This window comes from Sorex fumeus, unplaced genomic scaffold (assembly GCF_029834395.1).
Source record: "Sorex fumeus unplaced genomic scaffold, SorFum_2.1 ptg000006l, whole genome shotgun sequence".
Lineage (NCBI taxonomy): Eukaryota > Metazoa > Chordata > Mammalia > Eulipotyphla > Soricidae > Sorex > Sorex fumeus.
Genome location: NW_026606063.1, coordinates 49,106,206 through 49,121,794, shown reverse-complemented (window position 1 = coordinate 49,121,794; position 15,589 = coordinate 49,106,206). Strand labels below are relative to the sequence as shown.

The window sequence follows — 15,589 nt, the reverse complement described above, 5'->3', positions numbered from 1 at the left end:
ACCTGGGTTCGATTCCCAGCATCCCATATGGCCCCTAAGCACGGCCAGGAATAATTCTTGAGTGCATACATGAGTCAGGAGTAACCCCTGAGCATTGCTGGATGTGACCAAAAAAAAAAAAAAAAAAACCAAAAACAAAAACAGTTTAGAAAAAAATAAAAAAAACTTGTCAAATGAGGGGAGCAACTATGGGTTTTATAGTTTATACATATAAGATTTTATATTTATGGAAAGATGGTTGGATCACAGAAGCAATAAAAAATTTTTAAACCATGAAAACAAGATCAAAAGATCTTCTGTAGAGGGCCAAAGTGATAGTGCAGCAGATAGGGCATTTGCCTAGCACACAGTCAACCCAGGTTTGATTTGGCACATCCCATATGGTCCTCAAAGCACCACCAGGAGTAATTCCTGAGGAGCCAGGAGTAAGCCATGAGCACCACCCAGTAACTTTATTAGGGACTAGAGATAGCACAGGGGGTTAGGCATTTGTCTTAAACACAGCTGACCTTAGTTTAATCCCCAGGCTCTATATATGGTCCCTGAGCACCATCAGGTTAGGCCTCAAATATTTTATATAAATATATCCAATCTACATGTGTAAGTTATTTCCAAATATTCCAATTAGCAGAACAGTAATTATATTTTTGGTTTGGGGCCATCTCTACACTACTAAGGGAACTCCACAGTACCCGTATTAAACCCAGGCTCCAGCTTATATGAACTCTGACATGTACTACTCCAACAGGAAGATAACTTGTTGAATTAAGCTGATGATAGAGGGAGCTTTCATTTTTCACTTTGTTTCTATACTGTTAACTTTTCCAAATAGCATATAGGTTATTTTGGGGCTACTCCCAGCACAGAATTAGGGTGGCTCCTGGTGGTGCTCTGGGGACCTTGCAGTGCTAGGAACAGAATTCAGGCCTCCTTGTACACAAAGCAGGACCCTAACCCACTGAGTGGTATCTGTGGCCCTTACGTTAATTTTTACTTAAATGTGGATGAGGTCAGTGGGCTTATAAAACTTTTATTTGGGGTGAAAAAATGTACTGGGCTAGAGATAGCACAACTCGGTATGTTACTTGCACAGAGCCAAATAGTAAGCTCTGAGCACAGTAGGATATGGGCCCAAAACCAATTAAAAAAGAAAAAAAAACAAATTTTTCTTTTTGGGTCACACCCGGCATTGCACAGGGGTTGCTCCTGGCTCATGCACTCAGGAATTACTCCTGGCGGTGTTCAGGGGACTATATGGGATGCTGGGAATCGAACCCGGGTTAGCCATGTGCAAGGCAGATGCCCTACCTGCTGTGCTATTGCTCCAGTCCCCAAAACCATTTTTTAAAAAAAGTAATCAGATTAAGTCCCAAGAAAGACAGCAGTCAATTGTGAATTCATTTCCCCACACTGCATACTTCTATTGTTTTTTCAAGAGTTCCTGAGAAATAAGACTGGGGATGTGGCTCAGTCTTTAAGTGTATGTCAGACATGTGTGAAGCTCTTGAAGAGACAGACGGGTATATGTGTTTCTCAATCCCTTGCACCATGTTCCCCCAATAAAAGGAAAAAATGCCTTTGAAACCAAATTTTTAATATTTTCATTAAAATTATATCAGTACGATTTTAAGCAAATGTCAATAAGAATTCAGAGGAAAATAGCCTCCCTAGCAAAGAACACACAGATGATCTTTCAATTCCAGCTTCATTATTAGTAGCTGTGATGGTGCTAGGTCATCCATATTACCGCGTGTTAACCTAGAAGAAAAATATTTAATTTCAAAACCTTCAATAACATTTTAAGAACTGATGTTTAATGCAATTATCCACACCCCCCTATTTTATAGATGAGAAAACACAAAGTATGAACTATTATCCTCTTGATGACTTTACCCCAGGGAAGGGAAGTCTAAAAAAACAATAACATGACCTCCCCTGCCCCAATGAGACCCTTGAGTCGCTGCCCACAAATGGTCCCTTGGGCTGGCCACTCATGAAGCTGCTTAACGGCCATGATCCCACAGACACACAAGCGAAACTCGGAATCCAGAGCCTTTTGGCAGAAATGCCTCCGGACTTTGTACTAGGTTGCCAGCGCTGGGCCACCCCAGGTGGGAAAAGGTGCAATCTCTTCACCTATTCCCCCTGGCGGCTTGGTGGCCACCATTTCCCAGAGGTCGCTGGACAGTCAGGTATGGGCCCGTAATGACAAGACACGCGGGACCTCACAGTAAGGGGGTGGTGCCAGCCCTTGACCTCCCCCGCCCCAACGGGACCCTGAGTCACAGCCCACAAACCGTCCCTCCGGCTACTGATCAAGCTACTTAACGGCCATGAACCCCAGAGACACACAAGCTAAACTCCGAGCCCAGCGGCTTTTGGCAGAAATTCCTCCAAATTATTAAATTTCAGAATTTCAAAATCATGTGGCCACTATTGTGGCTGCACAACATCATACACTCTTCATAATCAGCAATAGAACACAAATTGTCTAATATTGCCTTTTCGGCAGGTCTAAGTGTTGGGGAAAAACCCCAAATAATAATGGTGGGTCTGATGTCGAAATAGTGAATGTAACCAAACTAGAGAGAGAATAATGTGGAAATCATCTGCTACACAGATAGGGCAAGGGGGTGGAATGGGATGGGGGGGGGGGGGGGGGCGAATACTGCTGTTTTTTGGTGGTGGAAAATGTGCACTGGTGAAGGGACCGGTGTTTCATCATTGTATGATCGAGACTTAAACCCAAATCTCAAAAGCAAATTCAGAATCTTAAACCTTGACTTTGTAGGGAAAATCAAACAATCCATATACATACTTACCACATCATCAATTTTCAGAATGCTTCGGACAGTTTCAGTTGCCAAAGTCAGTGCACTGACTGAAACCAATAGGGGTTGGACAACCAGTTCCTCCAAAATGTTGGAAATACCACCCTATGAAATCAGGAGAAGCTGCTTTTCAGTGTTTATAATTAGACACATGACCAACTATTGTTAATCAATATGCTTCACAGCCTTTCCAAATCTAGTTTTCTTTTTATCTCATCAAGAAAATAATTACTAGCTTTTCTCTATACACTGTAAGTTGTAAAATTTGAAGACAAAATTAATGTTCTGTTATCTTAATTCTAGCTCCAAAATAGCTCTTTAACGTATCACTTCTCCCCTTGGGTATGTCTGGCTTATTCCCAGGTCTGCAATCAATCCTAGCAGGCAGGGGGACTTTATGTTGGGGATCTGACTAGGGTCGGCCACATTGCAGTACTATTGTCTAGCTCCCAAGATTACCCAGTTTTGGGGGAGGGTGGGTGTGAGGGTTGGCCATACCTGGAGGTGCTCAAGAATCACTCTAGCTCTGATCAGGGGACCATGTGTGGAGCTTGGCATTAAGCCAGGGGCAAACATGTACAAAGGTAAGTGCCTTATCCACTGTATTTTTTCTCAGGTACCAAGATTATCCTGCTTAACAATATGGGGTGATGGGGGTGGGGAAAAGTGGGGTGCTGAGGATCAAGCCTAACCCAGGTTGGCTGTGCCCTACCTGCTGTACCATCACCCCGGCACCAAAAATAACTTTTTAATATTAAATCAACATTTTCTCTAATAAAGACTAAATTACTACCTTTCGAACATTAATGCCTGAAGTTTTTTCTCCTTGGGAATGCCGGTTTCTTAATTCTGTTACCGTTGAAATGGGATTCAGGCCAGCATTTTCAGCTAGAGTAGATGGAATGACCTCCAGAGCATCTGCAAAAGCACGAACGCAGTAGGATTCCATACCACTCAATGTTCTTGAATATTCAGTTAACCGTAGGGCCAGTTCTATTTCTGGAGCACCGCCTCCTGCAATAAGAGCTCTGAGATTCACATATATTTTTAGTTAATTTTATTCAATAAAAAACTATAATAAACATACCTCTAAAAATAAAAACACTGAAGATTAAGTATTAGTAACATATTACCTCTTCTTTACTAAACAGCGAATAACACACAGTGCATCATGAATGGAGCGCTCAGCTTCTTCTATCACCAACTTGTTAGAGCCTCGAACAACAATTGTAACGGTTTTGCCAGGGCTTGTACAACCTGTAATCTTTAGTAATATACCCAGATTAGGAATATGAAATAAGGGTTAAAATAAGAACCCAAGCAAGTGAAAGCGTAATTATAGTACTTTTACCTTGAGCAGTTTGCCAGCCCCATTTAAATTAACTTCTTCAGCTAACTCAGCTGATCCCAACATATCAGGAGTGAACTGATCAATATGAGCAACTGGTATAGTTCCAATTGTCTGGGAAAAAGTAAAACACACAAATTAAGAAAATGTGATTATCTAAACCATGGCAATGGACAATACCTGAGTTTCTTCTGATTCATTAGGCTAGCCCAGGACCATTACCATGGCAATGGGTTGTAAAACTCTTATGTGCAGCAAAAATGGGCAAACATTAGACCACTGACCTTCAAAATAAAGTCTGATTTAATAAAGAAGCATTAAAAAAAGGGATTATCAGTTATTTTCTCAAAACACAGATGTTAAAAATACTTACCTTACAAATGAATTCAATGTCTTCTCTCTCAATATCCTTAACTACCATAATCTTCATTTTGGTCAGGAAATGTAACGCAAGATCACTAAGAGCATCCCTAAAATACAAAACCAATGATTATGCCCATGTTGGGATAAAGCAATGTCACCCATTCAACCACTTTTTTTTTATTGGGGGGGGGGGGGGCTTTTTCAGTCACGCCTGGCAATGCTCAGGGACGACTACTGGCTCTGTACTCAGAAATCACTCTGCACTCAGAAATCATATGCTCAGAGGACCATATGGCATGCTGGGGATGGAAACCAGGTAAGCCGCATGCAAGGCAAATACCCTACCCACTGTACTATTGCTCTGGCCCCCACCACTTAAAAAAATTTTATTATTGTATTGTTGTTTGGGCTGGAGTGATAGCACAGTGGGTAGGGCGTTTGCCTTGCAAGCGGCCAACACGGCCAACCCAAGTTCGATTCCTCCGCCCCTCTCTGAGAGCCTGGCAAGCTACCGAGAGTAGCTCGGCTGCACGGCAAAGCCTGACAAGTTCCACGTGATGTATTCGATATGCCAAACACAGTAACAACAAAGTCTCCAATGGAGACGTTAGTGGGCCCGCTCGAGCAAATTGATGAACAACGGGAGGACAGTGACAGTGATTGTATTGTTGTTTAATGGTCAATGACTCCATTTATTTATGTAAGTGCACTACATGGAACTGGAAAGGGGACTGAGATAGTACAGCTGGTAGGCAACTGCTGGGTGTGTCCCCCTACACACCCCCCTGCCAAATTAAAAAAAACCAAACACGGGGGAAATAAGAATAGAGAGCTAGTTTAAAATGATTATATATTTTGCATGTAGGAGGCCAGAGCTTGATACCTGATACCACGCGGGCCTCACCACAGCAAGGGTGAATATCCCCAAGCTATCAGGTGTGACCTCCCCCAAAAAACAGTAGATGCCCTAAATAGCACTTCAAAAATGTGGAGCACTCAGGGTTGGAGAGATCATACTCTCCATGGCGAACAGAACCCAGAGAGGGTGGTACTTGCCACCCTCACTGGGTTCAATCCACCACAAAAAGTCACCTGAGCCCCATCAGGACTGATACGTGTGACCAGAACCAGAGGTAAAGCATTGAGTAATGCCAGTTGTGGGTCAAACCTGCACCACAAATAAACCACCCCCCCCCCCGCCCCAAACAACAGCCTCCTTTAGTTGGATAATTGTTTTTGGGGCCTCATCACAGAACGGTATTTGGGACCAAATCAGCTCTTAAATGAAAAATGTGTGTAAAATCCACCTCATTGAGTCTGCTCTACTTCATTAAGTTTAGATAAAACTTAGCTCTTTAGAAACAAGGCAGGGGCTGGAACAATAGCACATTTTGCTTTTGTTTGCCTTGTAGGTGGCCAACCAAGGTTCGATTCCCAGCATCCCATAAGGTTCCCTGAGCACTGCCCAGGAGTAATTCCTGAGTGCAGAGCCAGGAGTAATCCCTGTGCATTGCCGGGTGTGACCCAAAAACAAAAAACAAAAACAAGGCATCCATTTACTCTTTGTCAAGAAAAATAACACCTTTTTAAAACATGAAAAGATCCAAGCCAATTTCCATTAGCGAACAAAGTCTCATACCTTAGAATAGACTTCTGTATGAGAAGAACATTACATCCGGCTTTCTTAATTTGTTTTACTAAGTTTAGAATATAGGCTCTCTCCTCTCTAAGTACGCGATCCATCTGAACATAGTCAGACACTACTATTTGATTATCCATCTGTTTAGGGGGGAAAAAAAGTATGAGTTTGTGAATATGCACCTTAGTTCATAACTTATCTATACAGGTCACTGATGGTATTTATTATACACCTTTTTTACAAGGAAATTTGGTAATAATAATAATTTTTAAAAAACCCTAAAACGGTAGTTTCTGCAAGATGTCAACTATGTACTCCTTTCTTCCTTTATCGAGTGCTAAGGATAGAATCTCCTAAACGCAAGGTTAAGTGTTCTACTACTAAGCTACATCTCTGGCCCTGAAGATGTGAATTCTCTTTATATAACTATTATTGCTGAATCAATTGTTTGGTCTTTTTAACTCTACAAGTCTTGCTATGAAAATCAGTATGCTAGGGTGTGACTGGGGATGTGGTTTAATGGCACTGTATAATAAAATTGTTATGCTTTTTTAAAAGATCTTCAAAGAAAAATTTAATTTACAAAACATTAATTTCTACGTAGGTTAATTTTGTGGGGAAAAGAACAACCACATATAGGCCTCGAGTGACAGTACAGTGGATAGGGCATTTGCCTTGCATGCAGTCCACCTGGATTTGATCCCTGGCATCCCATATGGTACCCTAAGCATTACCAGGAGTAACTGGTGAGTATACAGTCAGGAGTGACCCCTGAGTACTGCCATATGTGGCCCCAAAACAAAACATCACCCTCCCCAGAGAACTCCCAACACAATATTAAAATAGCAAATCTGAAAGAAGTAATAGTATCATCCACCCTTTTAAAAGACATTAACAGTACTATAGTAACCCCCCCCAAATCAAAAGCTAATCTATTCAGTATTTTAGCATGTTCTTCACCATTAAGTCCATGCTCAATTACAATGAGCAGCCAATTAAGCTATAGATTTGTAATGTCTGGCTTCCAAAAGTTGACTCAATTGTACTAATTCTCTTGTGATCAACATATTCCATTTTTCTTTGGGGGGGGCGGGGGGTAAACGAGGGGAAGGAATGGGTTCCCAAAAAGTGCTCAGGGGCAAAGTCAGCAAAATTAAACTCAATATTGGGAAGTGCTTTATCTCCTGTTGTATCAGGCCCGAAAAACCCTTAACATGGCCCAGCTGTGCAAGCCTGAGAGTTCACTGTTTGAATCTAGCCACTCAGTGTTAGGAACATTTTCAACGCTAGACTAATTTTGAACATTGTACAAATTATTACAAATAAAACATATAAACAAGGAAACAATTTCTTTTGATTCTACTTACATCTGTTTTGGGAGCAGATAAGCAAAACTGAATAAGCCCAATTTTAGCCTTTTCAACTCTGGTTATACCAGAATTTGCCACCTTTTGAGTGAGAACCAGTCCTTCTACCAACTCACAATCATCAATAGTTCCACTAAAAAAAAAGAGAAAGAAAACAAGGAGGGAATAGTTAAGGAGAAGATACCTGTTAAGTTATAAAGTCTGCCAACATTTAAAAATCATCAGTCCAACAAAATCTGCCTTAGGCTAACCTTTACCAGTGCTTATTCTGTAACCTTCTGATAACATTATTGCTCGATCATCATTAAGGAAAACAAATAATCAAAGATTTTCATCTTTCATTTAATATTTTTGAAATATCTTATGCTTACTTTCAAAATTACAAAGCTGTAAATTGAGATGCTTACCCAAGCTTCTTAACTATTTTAATATCTCTAAGATCTACACTAGTAGCGGTGGCTGGATCAATCACTTTCATCACTGCATTTACACTCATTGGAGAAAGCAGACTTGAGTACTGAGAGACAACCTAAAATGATTAACAAACAAAACAAAGTCAGCAAAATGAAATTCAATATTGGGCATAAGTGCCTTACCTCTTGTTCTATCAGGCCCCAAACTTGTGGTTCTTAACGAACTTTAAACTATAACTTTCCAATGATCTATTAATGCTTATCTCACCTTTGAATTTAACGAAGTGGTCGCACTATTTAATAAGGTTTCTCTGTCACTCAGTTCCACAGGTCGAGACATGTCATTCAAAATTTCAAGACCCTTTTCCAAAGCCTTCTGGAATGACTCAGAAATGATGGTTGGATGAATCCCTACCATTCATGAAAAACCAGTCATTTATTTGAATTGAATGAGCTACCAACTTGGTAACGTTCACTAGTCATTAAGCACAACACTCATAAATCACCAATTATTCTGAACTAGAAATAAAATCCTTTGATCCCAATTGTCAATAAAATTTCAAAACAATTAATTAATTATACATTGTTTAATTAAACAACGATTAATTATACATTGTATCATCAGTATTCTTTCCTAGTGCCTAAGATTAATGCTAACACCACCATTCCTTGTGAAAAGCAAAATTTTACTAAATTCCACTTAATGGTAAGCCTGGCCAAAAATAAAAAGCAGAATTTTAATAAGTACTAATCCATAGCAGACTTAGACTACTTATTCCAAGCTCAATTTTATTTTCATTATTATTTATTTATTTTTTGCTTTTTGGGTCACACCTGGTGATGCACAGGGGTTACTCCTGGCGGTGCTCAGGAGACCATATGGGATGCTGGGAATTGAACCCGGTTCAGCCGCGGGCAAGGCAAATTCCCTATCCGCTGTCCTATCTCTCCAGCCCTCCAACCTCAATTTTAAATCTCCTATTACTAAGTAACTTTTTTGCCTTTATTCAGTAATAAAATAAGGCTTAGTCTACACGCTACTTACCTTTCTGAAGAAGCTTGGTACAAGAATCTAAGAGAGAGCCAGCAATGATGACCACCGATGTGGTGCCATCTCCTGCTTCTATATCTTGAGCCTTAGATAGCTCCACCAACTAAGAGAGGAGAATATGCCAAATTATTCAATAAGAACTATGAGAATCCAGTAACATTTAATTAAAATATAGCAAAGTCTTTATATCCGGGACACAAATTGATTAGCATTACTATGACAGTCTTTATAAATTTTATTTATGGTATACCTTGAGTTTCATTTAAAAACGATGACCAATTTGTGGCTCACAAAATGCTATTTACTTTCTTTGCAATAAGCTACATTATGGTTTATTTCAGAGTATGGATTAGACTTCAGCTACTTAAAAGTAGAGTGCCAGTTCACTCTTTGCGAAGTCTGCCTTTAATTGAACCTTTGTAAGGATTTTGAAGCATTTAGAAGTTCTGTTTCACATAATTTACATAAAGGACATGTTAACAGTAGGAATGTTTATTGTTATATAGTCACTTTCAACTAACACAGGAATCATTTTTATTGTAATTAAGGTAACAAGTTTACTATAGTGTTAATGTTTATAATCGTGGTATATAGTTACAGCATCTCACCACCACCAACTTGCCCAATACTCTCCCATCTATGTCCTTGTTACTATTATCTCTTTCTTTTAGCCCTTCCTAGAACCACTATGATCCTTAAATGAACTGATAATCCCTTAATAAACATAAGCATCTAAGTACAGACTATTTTGTACCCATAAATTACTTTGTTCTCTTTTGACATAAGCTTTGGATAGCAATTTCTACCACTCCTTTCTCCACTGACTCATTTTCTTTGAACAAGGACAAAGTGACTTATGTTTCATGATCCTACACTGAGGCATGCAAAATACATCCTTAAATTACTTGTTCAGAAGAGAAAAAAATGTAATCATACTTAAATATAAGGTGATCAAAAGACTCTTTACCAAATACCAAATAGTACAATTAAAATTTTTCACTTGAAAAACTGACTTACCATCCTAGCTGCTGGATGTAACACTTGCATTTGTTTCAGAATGGTGGCACCATCATTTGTAATGGTCACATCACCTTTTCCATCCTGAATCTGGAAATTTTGTTGTTTTAAAACAAGTCATATTTCAAAAACTTAATTTTCTTACATAAAATAACAACTCAATTAATTTTAATACTTCTTAGTACAGAAGTTAGTTGATGATTATCTAGTGCTTACATAAAACAATTGTTATTTTTTGGTTTGGGGTTGACATCCAGGTGTGATCAGGGTCTAATCTCCCAGCTCTGTACTTAGAGGTCACTCACTCCTGAGACTATTCAGTGCCAAGCTCAAACCTGGACATTCCACATGTAAAGTACGCATTCAGACCTATGAACTCACTCTCCTCCCACCCAGAGCTAAATTTTAAATTCCTCTTTCTTTAATATAATGATTAAAGATTAGGTAATTAGAGCATTTTCTGCTGACTCCACCACAACTTGTGATGTGTACTTTCTGACTCCTTACACTTTTCTAAAACTTAATCTTCAAAAAAGAAGGCAAATAGTTCATTTCAGATAAGTGAAACAAGTGATTTTGTCCTAGGGTACTTAAAAGCAAAGAAATCTAGACACTAAAAATTGGGGTAGTTAAGGTACTATAAAAAAAAGATCACTATGGAGCTATAGGGCTGGAACGATAGCACAGCAGTAGGGCGTTTGCCTTGCACACAGCCAACATGGCCGACCGGAGTTCGATTCCTCCGCCCCTCTCGGAGAGCCCGGCAAGCTACCGAGAGTATCTCGCCCGCACGGCAGAGCCTGGCAAGCTACCCGTGACGTATTCGATATGCCAAACACAGTAACAACAAAGTCTCCAATGGAGACGTTACTGGGCCCACTCGAGCAAATCGATGAACAACAGGAGGACAGTGACAGTGACGGAGCTATATTGATACCAATGCTTGCTTAGCACAAGGCTGACTGTTAGTTAAGATACCTGGCACCCAGATGGTCTCCCTAGCTCACCAGGCATGATCCTTAAGCTAGAGCCAGGAGTTACCCCTGAGAACTGTTGGTGTGGGCCCCAAACAAAAACCAACAGTAAGAACCCTCTCCCAAACCCAACCACTATGGTTTCTGGGTCCACATTCATGAGAAACAAAATGGGTATCTCAATCATAAATGTAAGGAGCACAATTCTTACAGTTAACACAGAACTTATCTCTCAGCATCAACAAAGCACAACAGTATTAGTAAGGACAAATTAAAAAAGATCTAGAAAATCATAGTTTTCTTCTATTTCAGTTTGGATCATTGAATTTGAAGGTGTAATGCACCTGTTTTATATTATCAGTGAATCAAACTGGAAGTAGTTGTTATCCCACAAAAATGAATTCTCTATCAACAATATACAAATGCGAACCCTGATTATGTAGCCTTTTCACACTTTTCTTCTAATTATACAACGTAACTTCGTTTGTACAGTTTCATCATTATTCAAGAGTAAAATTAAAATTACAGTTAACCTAAGTCAATCTTTTTTCCAAACTCCAGAGAATGTAACTTTTTGTTTGTTTTGGAATATGGAGGTCAGGGATTTTTCCTGGCTCTGTGCTCAGGAGTGACCTCTGGAAGTGACTGGAGGACATATATAGTGCCAGAGACTCGAACCAGGGTCAGCAGGATGTAAGGCAAGTGCCTTTGACAGAATAGTACCACTTTCTAATTTTCCAGTATAGAACTCAATAAGTAATCAAAGATTCAGCTTTTTACCATTTTATCCATCCCCTTTGGTCCAAGGCTTGTTCTAATAGCATCAGCAACAGCTGTAAACAGAAGGGGAAAACAAAAATAATCAAGACTCTCAAGAACAGAGCAAGACAGAAAGCTAGTTAAGTGGTAGGACACGTGCCTACCATCTATGATGTCCTGAGTGTGATCGCCAGCACATGACCCAAGAGTAGTGCTGGTTTGGCCTAGATAGCTACCAAAACCCACTGGCCAAGAACTGGAAGTAAATCCTATTAAAAACAGCCCCCCACCCCATTGTTCTTTTAAAAAAGGAATACATTTGGGAGGGGAAGGTTTGAATGTGGAGGTGTTCCGGGGACCATATGTGGTGCGAGAGGCTGAACCAGGGTGGTGGGCAGCATGCAAAGCAAGCAGCTTAACCTGTACTATCTTTACAGCCCCTGATTTGCACTTTATATTTCTTAAAGGTGTCAAATATAAGAACACTATGAGGTAGAACAGGGACTAAGGTGCTTGACTTGCATGTATAATCCTTGAGTATACAACCAAGAAAAGCCCCTGAACTCTACTGGCTTTGCAAAGTTACTCTAATTACTTGTCCATGAGAATGTCTACATTTTATCACCACAAATCACAAATCATCCTGTTATTCGTCGATTGCCTCGAGCAGGCCCCAGTAACGTCTCCTTCATCCTAGTCCTGAGATTATATTCAAGGCTCTTTAGGAGAATGAGATCCATCATTGTTACTGGTATTTTGCATATTGGGTACACCACGGGGAGTTTGCCAGACTCTGCCGACATGTGTTACATTTTATCAGTCCAATCATTTTCTAAGAAGAATTGGAAGTGACAGGTAGTAATACACCCTTTGACAAGCCAGAACAGTAAGAGCAGAAGTGGTACAACATGGGGCAGGGAGTTTGTGCATGCCTTGTATTGATCAGGGTTCAATACCCGACCTCCCATAAGGTCCCCTGAGCATTGCCAGGAGTAATTCCAGAGTGCAGAGCCAGGAGTAATTCCAGAGTGCAGAGCCAGAAGTAACTCCAGACTATTCCCTAGCGTGGCCCCCAAAAATAAAAAAACGAACAGTAAAGTCTTCCCCCTTACCACATACCACCATCCCTTATAACTGGCTGAGACTTGCTGTAACCATTTTTGTTTAAACTTCCTAATAACGAAATGCATTTTTCATAATATAAACTGCAATGTCATTTTAAGAAGTTTAAGGGAAAATAGTATGATCAAAAGCTTCATTTTCCTCAATGTATAATTTTAATTTAATTATCTGGTAGATAATGCCTTTTAGTGCATTCAAATGACCATTATGGTTGAATCTGAAAGTGCACTTAGAGAAGCTGGAGCGATAATACTGCGGGTAAGACGTTTGTCTTATATGCGATCAACCCTGGTTCCATCCCCAACATTCCATATCACCTCGTCTCCTAACCAGCTATGAGAAATCCTTGGGCACAGACCCAGGAGTATGTCCTGAGCACTTGCTGGGGTGTGAACCTTCCACAAAACCGAACAACACTTATATTCTGAAGTTATACTACAATATTCTTATAGTACAAGAACTGTTTGTTAGAATGTGTAATTTTCTTTTCACACAATGGCGTATTAACTTTTTTGTTGTAGCTTTTGGGCCACACCCAACTGTACTCTGGGGCAACTCCTAGCTCTATGCTACGGTGTTGGGGGGGGGGGGGAGGTGCAACGGGGTCAATACTATCCCAGGGATCGAATCCAGTTTTTCCATGGGTGAAGCATGTGCTCTGCCCATTAAACTGTCTCCCGAGCTCTTTATTTGGTGACACTTAAACCAAACACTGGACTATGGATAGTACAGGGGCTGCCATGCATGCAGCTATCACAAGCATCATGCACTGCCAGGAATGAATGACCCTTGAGTATAGCCAGGAATAAGCCCTGAACACAGCAGGGTGTGCCCCCCCCCACCTCCAGAAAAACAGAGCAGAATTAACTAAGGTATGACACAAAAGCAATGATTTGGGTTTTGTCTAAAGACGAAAAGTGACTGTGTCCCTCTACTTTCTGGACTCTCAAGAACTTAAGGACCAGATTCAGAGAGAACTAAACAGCCTTTTCTTACTATTCACACACTCTAGCCCTGTTCATTTCAATTCCTCCATATCCCCACCAGTGTCGTTCTAAAGGTCTCTCTAAACTGGATCTCCCTCATTTCTTGCTGAGAACCTACTATGTTATATATATATTTTTAGTCTTCCAGACAGCTCTAGAATTTATGAGTTTCTAACCTAATGAATCTAAGCTTCAACAATGTGCTCTAGATTCTTCAACTTGGGGCAAGACCTTATGCAGGGGGGAGGGGGGAACACACGAAACAATAAGTTGTAAACACACTTAGGATTCTATTAGTGCATACCCATTTTATACGCTGATTTATGCTCAGGGTTTCTTAGGTAAAAAGGGAATGCTGAGTGGAGACGGTTTAATGTGCCCTATCTACCCTAGCCAACGACCTACCAAATTTTTATTTCCAGATCCCATCATCCCAGAAACTTCCACACGATCCCAATTAGGGCCTGCCTAATTCCTCAAGCCGTCCTTCTGCGGCTTCCCTCAACTATCCGCAGTCTTGGGGCGCACCAGCACTGGTGATCGGTGAGGCTGTGCCCGGGCGGTAGCGCCTTAGAGGACCCCTAATTTAATCCCCCGCAGAGCCGCTCCCGGTGAGCGGAAGGGGTCACACGCACCCTTCCGGGACTGCTGCAGCTCATCTCTCCAGCCCGAAGGGGCACTCCCGGCGCCTCCCACAAGACAGCACCACCCCCAAGCCTTTGTTCTCTGTTCCTTCCACCGCAGCTAAATTTTTTGACAACCCTAAAATCACCTCTTAAAAAAAAAAAGGCGGATTTTTCTCCCCTCGATTAAGTCAGTTCCCTAAATCCAGGACAAGGGGCCCCGCCCCAATTCAAGCGTGGGGAGAACCACGCCTTTCCAGAAAGGTGCAGCAGGCAGAGTAGGGAACGTCAATTAAATACTCTGAGAACAACAAAAGTTGGGGGAGCCGAGAAACCACAGCGTCTGGCCTTGGGGCTGTAGTTTGCCAGGCGCGGCCGCCTCCTGAAATATACTGAAGGACGCAGAGCCCAGGAATGAATTGCATTTAGGGGCGTCTGGGAAGCAGAATACAGCAACCCCCGAAGCAACCAGACTCTGGCGTCGGGAATGAAGGGCAGCAAAGAGGACTAATCCCTCCAGGGAGCTAGAGATTAGCTGATGTCATGCCCAGCCCAAACCAGGGCGAGAGCGCAGAGATAGTCCCTGCAGAACCACGAGGCAGGCCCAGGGGCGATACCTTTAGCCGCGGAGATGTTGCTGAAGCGGATCTGGGCCGGCTTATCCCGGTCCTGATAGGCGCTTTTTCCGCGGCCGCCGGCACTCCCGGCCGGCGCCCCGCTCCGGGGAGCCACGTTCTCGGGCATGGCACACTTAGCTGGGTCTGCGGGGGCTTCGGAAGGACGGATGGACGTGGATCCTGGCTGCTGGAGGAGTAACGGAAAGCCTCCACCGCTTTCACGAACCTTCCAGAAAGCGGCGCTGGGAAGAGGCGGAGGCGGGGAAGGGGACCTGGCTGGCGGCGCGGCGCGGTCGTGACGTAGCAGGCTGCCCGCCGCACGCCGGGTGCAGGGGCTGCGCCGGCGCACGCGGGGCCTACCCGGTCTTGGCCGAGCGCGCAAAGAGTTCTGGGTACACATCCCGACTTCCCCGGAGGACCCCTTCCCCCGGGTATTTATAAAGGCAGGTATTGGGACAGCCTCATCTCCTGTCTCCGCC

The 15,589-nt window shown here is 41.9% G+C and overlaps 1 protein-coding gene across 1 annotated transcript; it reads right to left on the bottom strand.

The window, feature by feature from the left end:
* Positions 1 to 1,573: 1,573 nt before the first annotated feature.
* On the bottom strand, positions 1,574 to 15,380 carry CCT4 (chaperonin containing TCP1 subunit 4). The gene is made up of 14 exons (XM_056124195.1): positions 15,111 to 15,380; positions 11,784 to 11,836; positions 10,030 to 10,119; positions 9,007 to 9,115; positions 8,230 to 8,372; positions 7,956 to 8,077; positions 7,549 to 7,681; positions 6,182 to 6,321; positions 4,553 to 4,649; positions 4,183 to 4,293; positions 3,965 to 4,095; positions 3,625 to 3,859; positions 2,823 to 2,936; positions 1,574 to 1,758 (listed from the first exon to the last, which is right to left on the bottom strand). The coding sequence occupies exons 1-14, from the start codon at positions 15,235 to 15,237 to the stop codon at positions 1,744 to 1,746; spliced, it is 1,620 nt and encodes a 539-aa protein (XP_055980170.1). The 5' UTR covers positions 15,238 to 15,380; the 3' UTR covers positions 1,574 to 1,743.
* Between the last annotated feature and the right edge of the window lie 209 nt (positions 15,381 to 15,589).

What these genes read in the sequence shown, in the direction of transcription:
- CCT4 (XM_056124195.1), bottom strand. Translation starts at nt 15,237, where the DNA reads ATGCCCGAGAACGTGGCTCCCCGGAGCGGGGCGCCGGCCGGGAGTGCC. An exon ending in TATCTGCTCCCAAAACAGAT is followed by an intron (nt 6,322 to 7,548) that starts GTAAGTAGAATC and finishes CCCCCTAAACAG; the next exon opens with ATGGATAATCAAATAGTAGT. An exon ending in CGCTGTTTAGTAAAGAAGAG is followed by an intron (nt 3,860 to 3,964) that starts GTAATATGTTAC and finishes TGTGAATCTCAG; the next exon opens with AGCTCTTATTGCAGGAGGCG.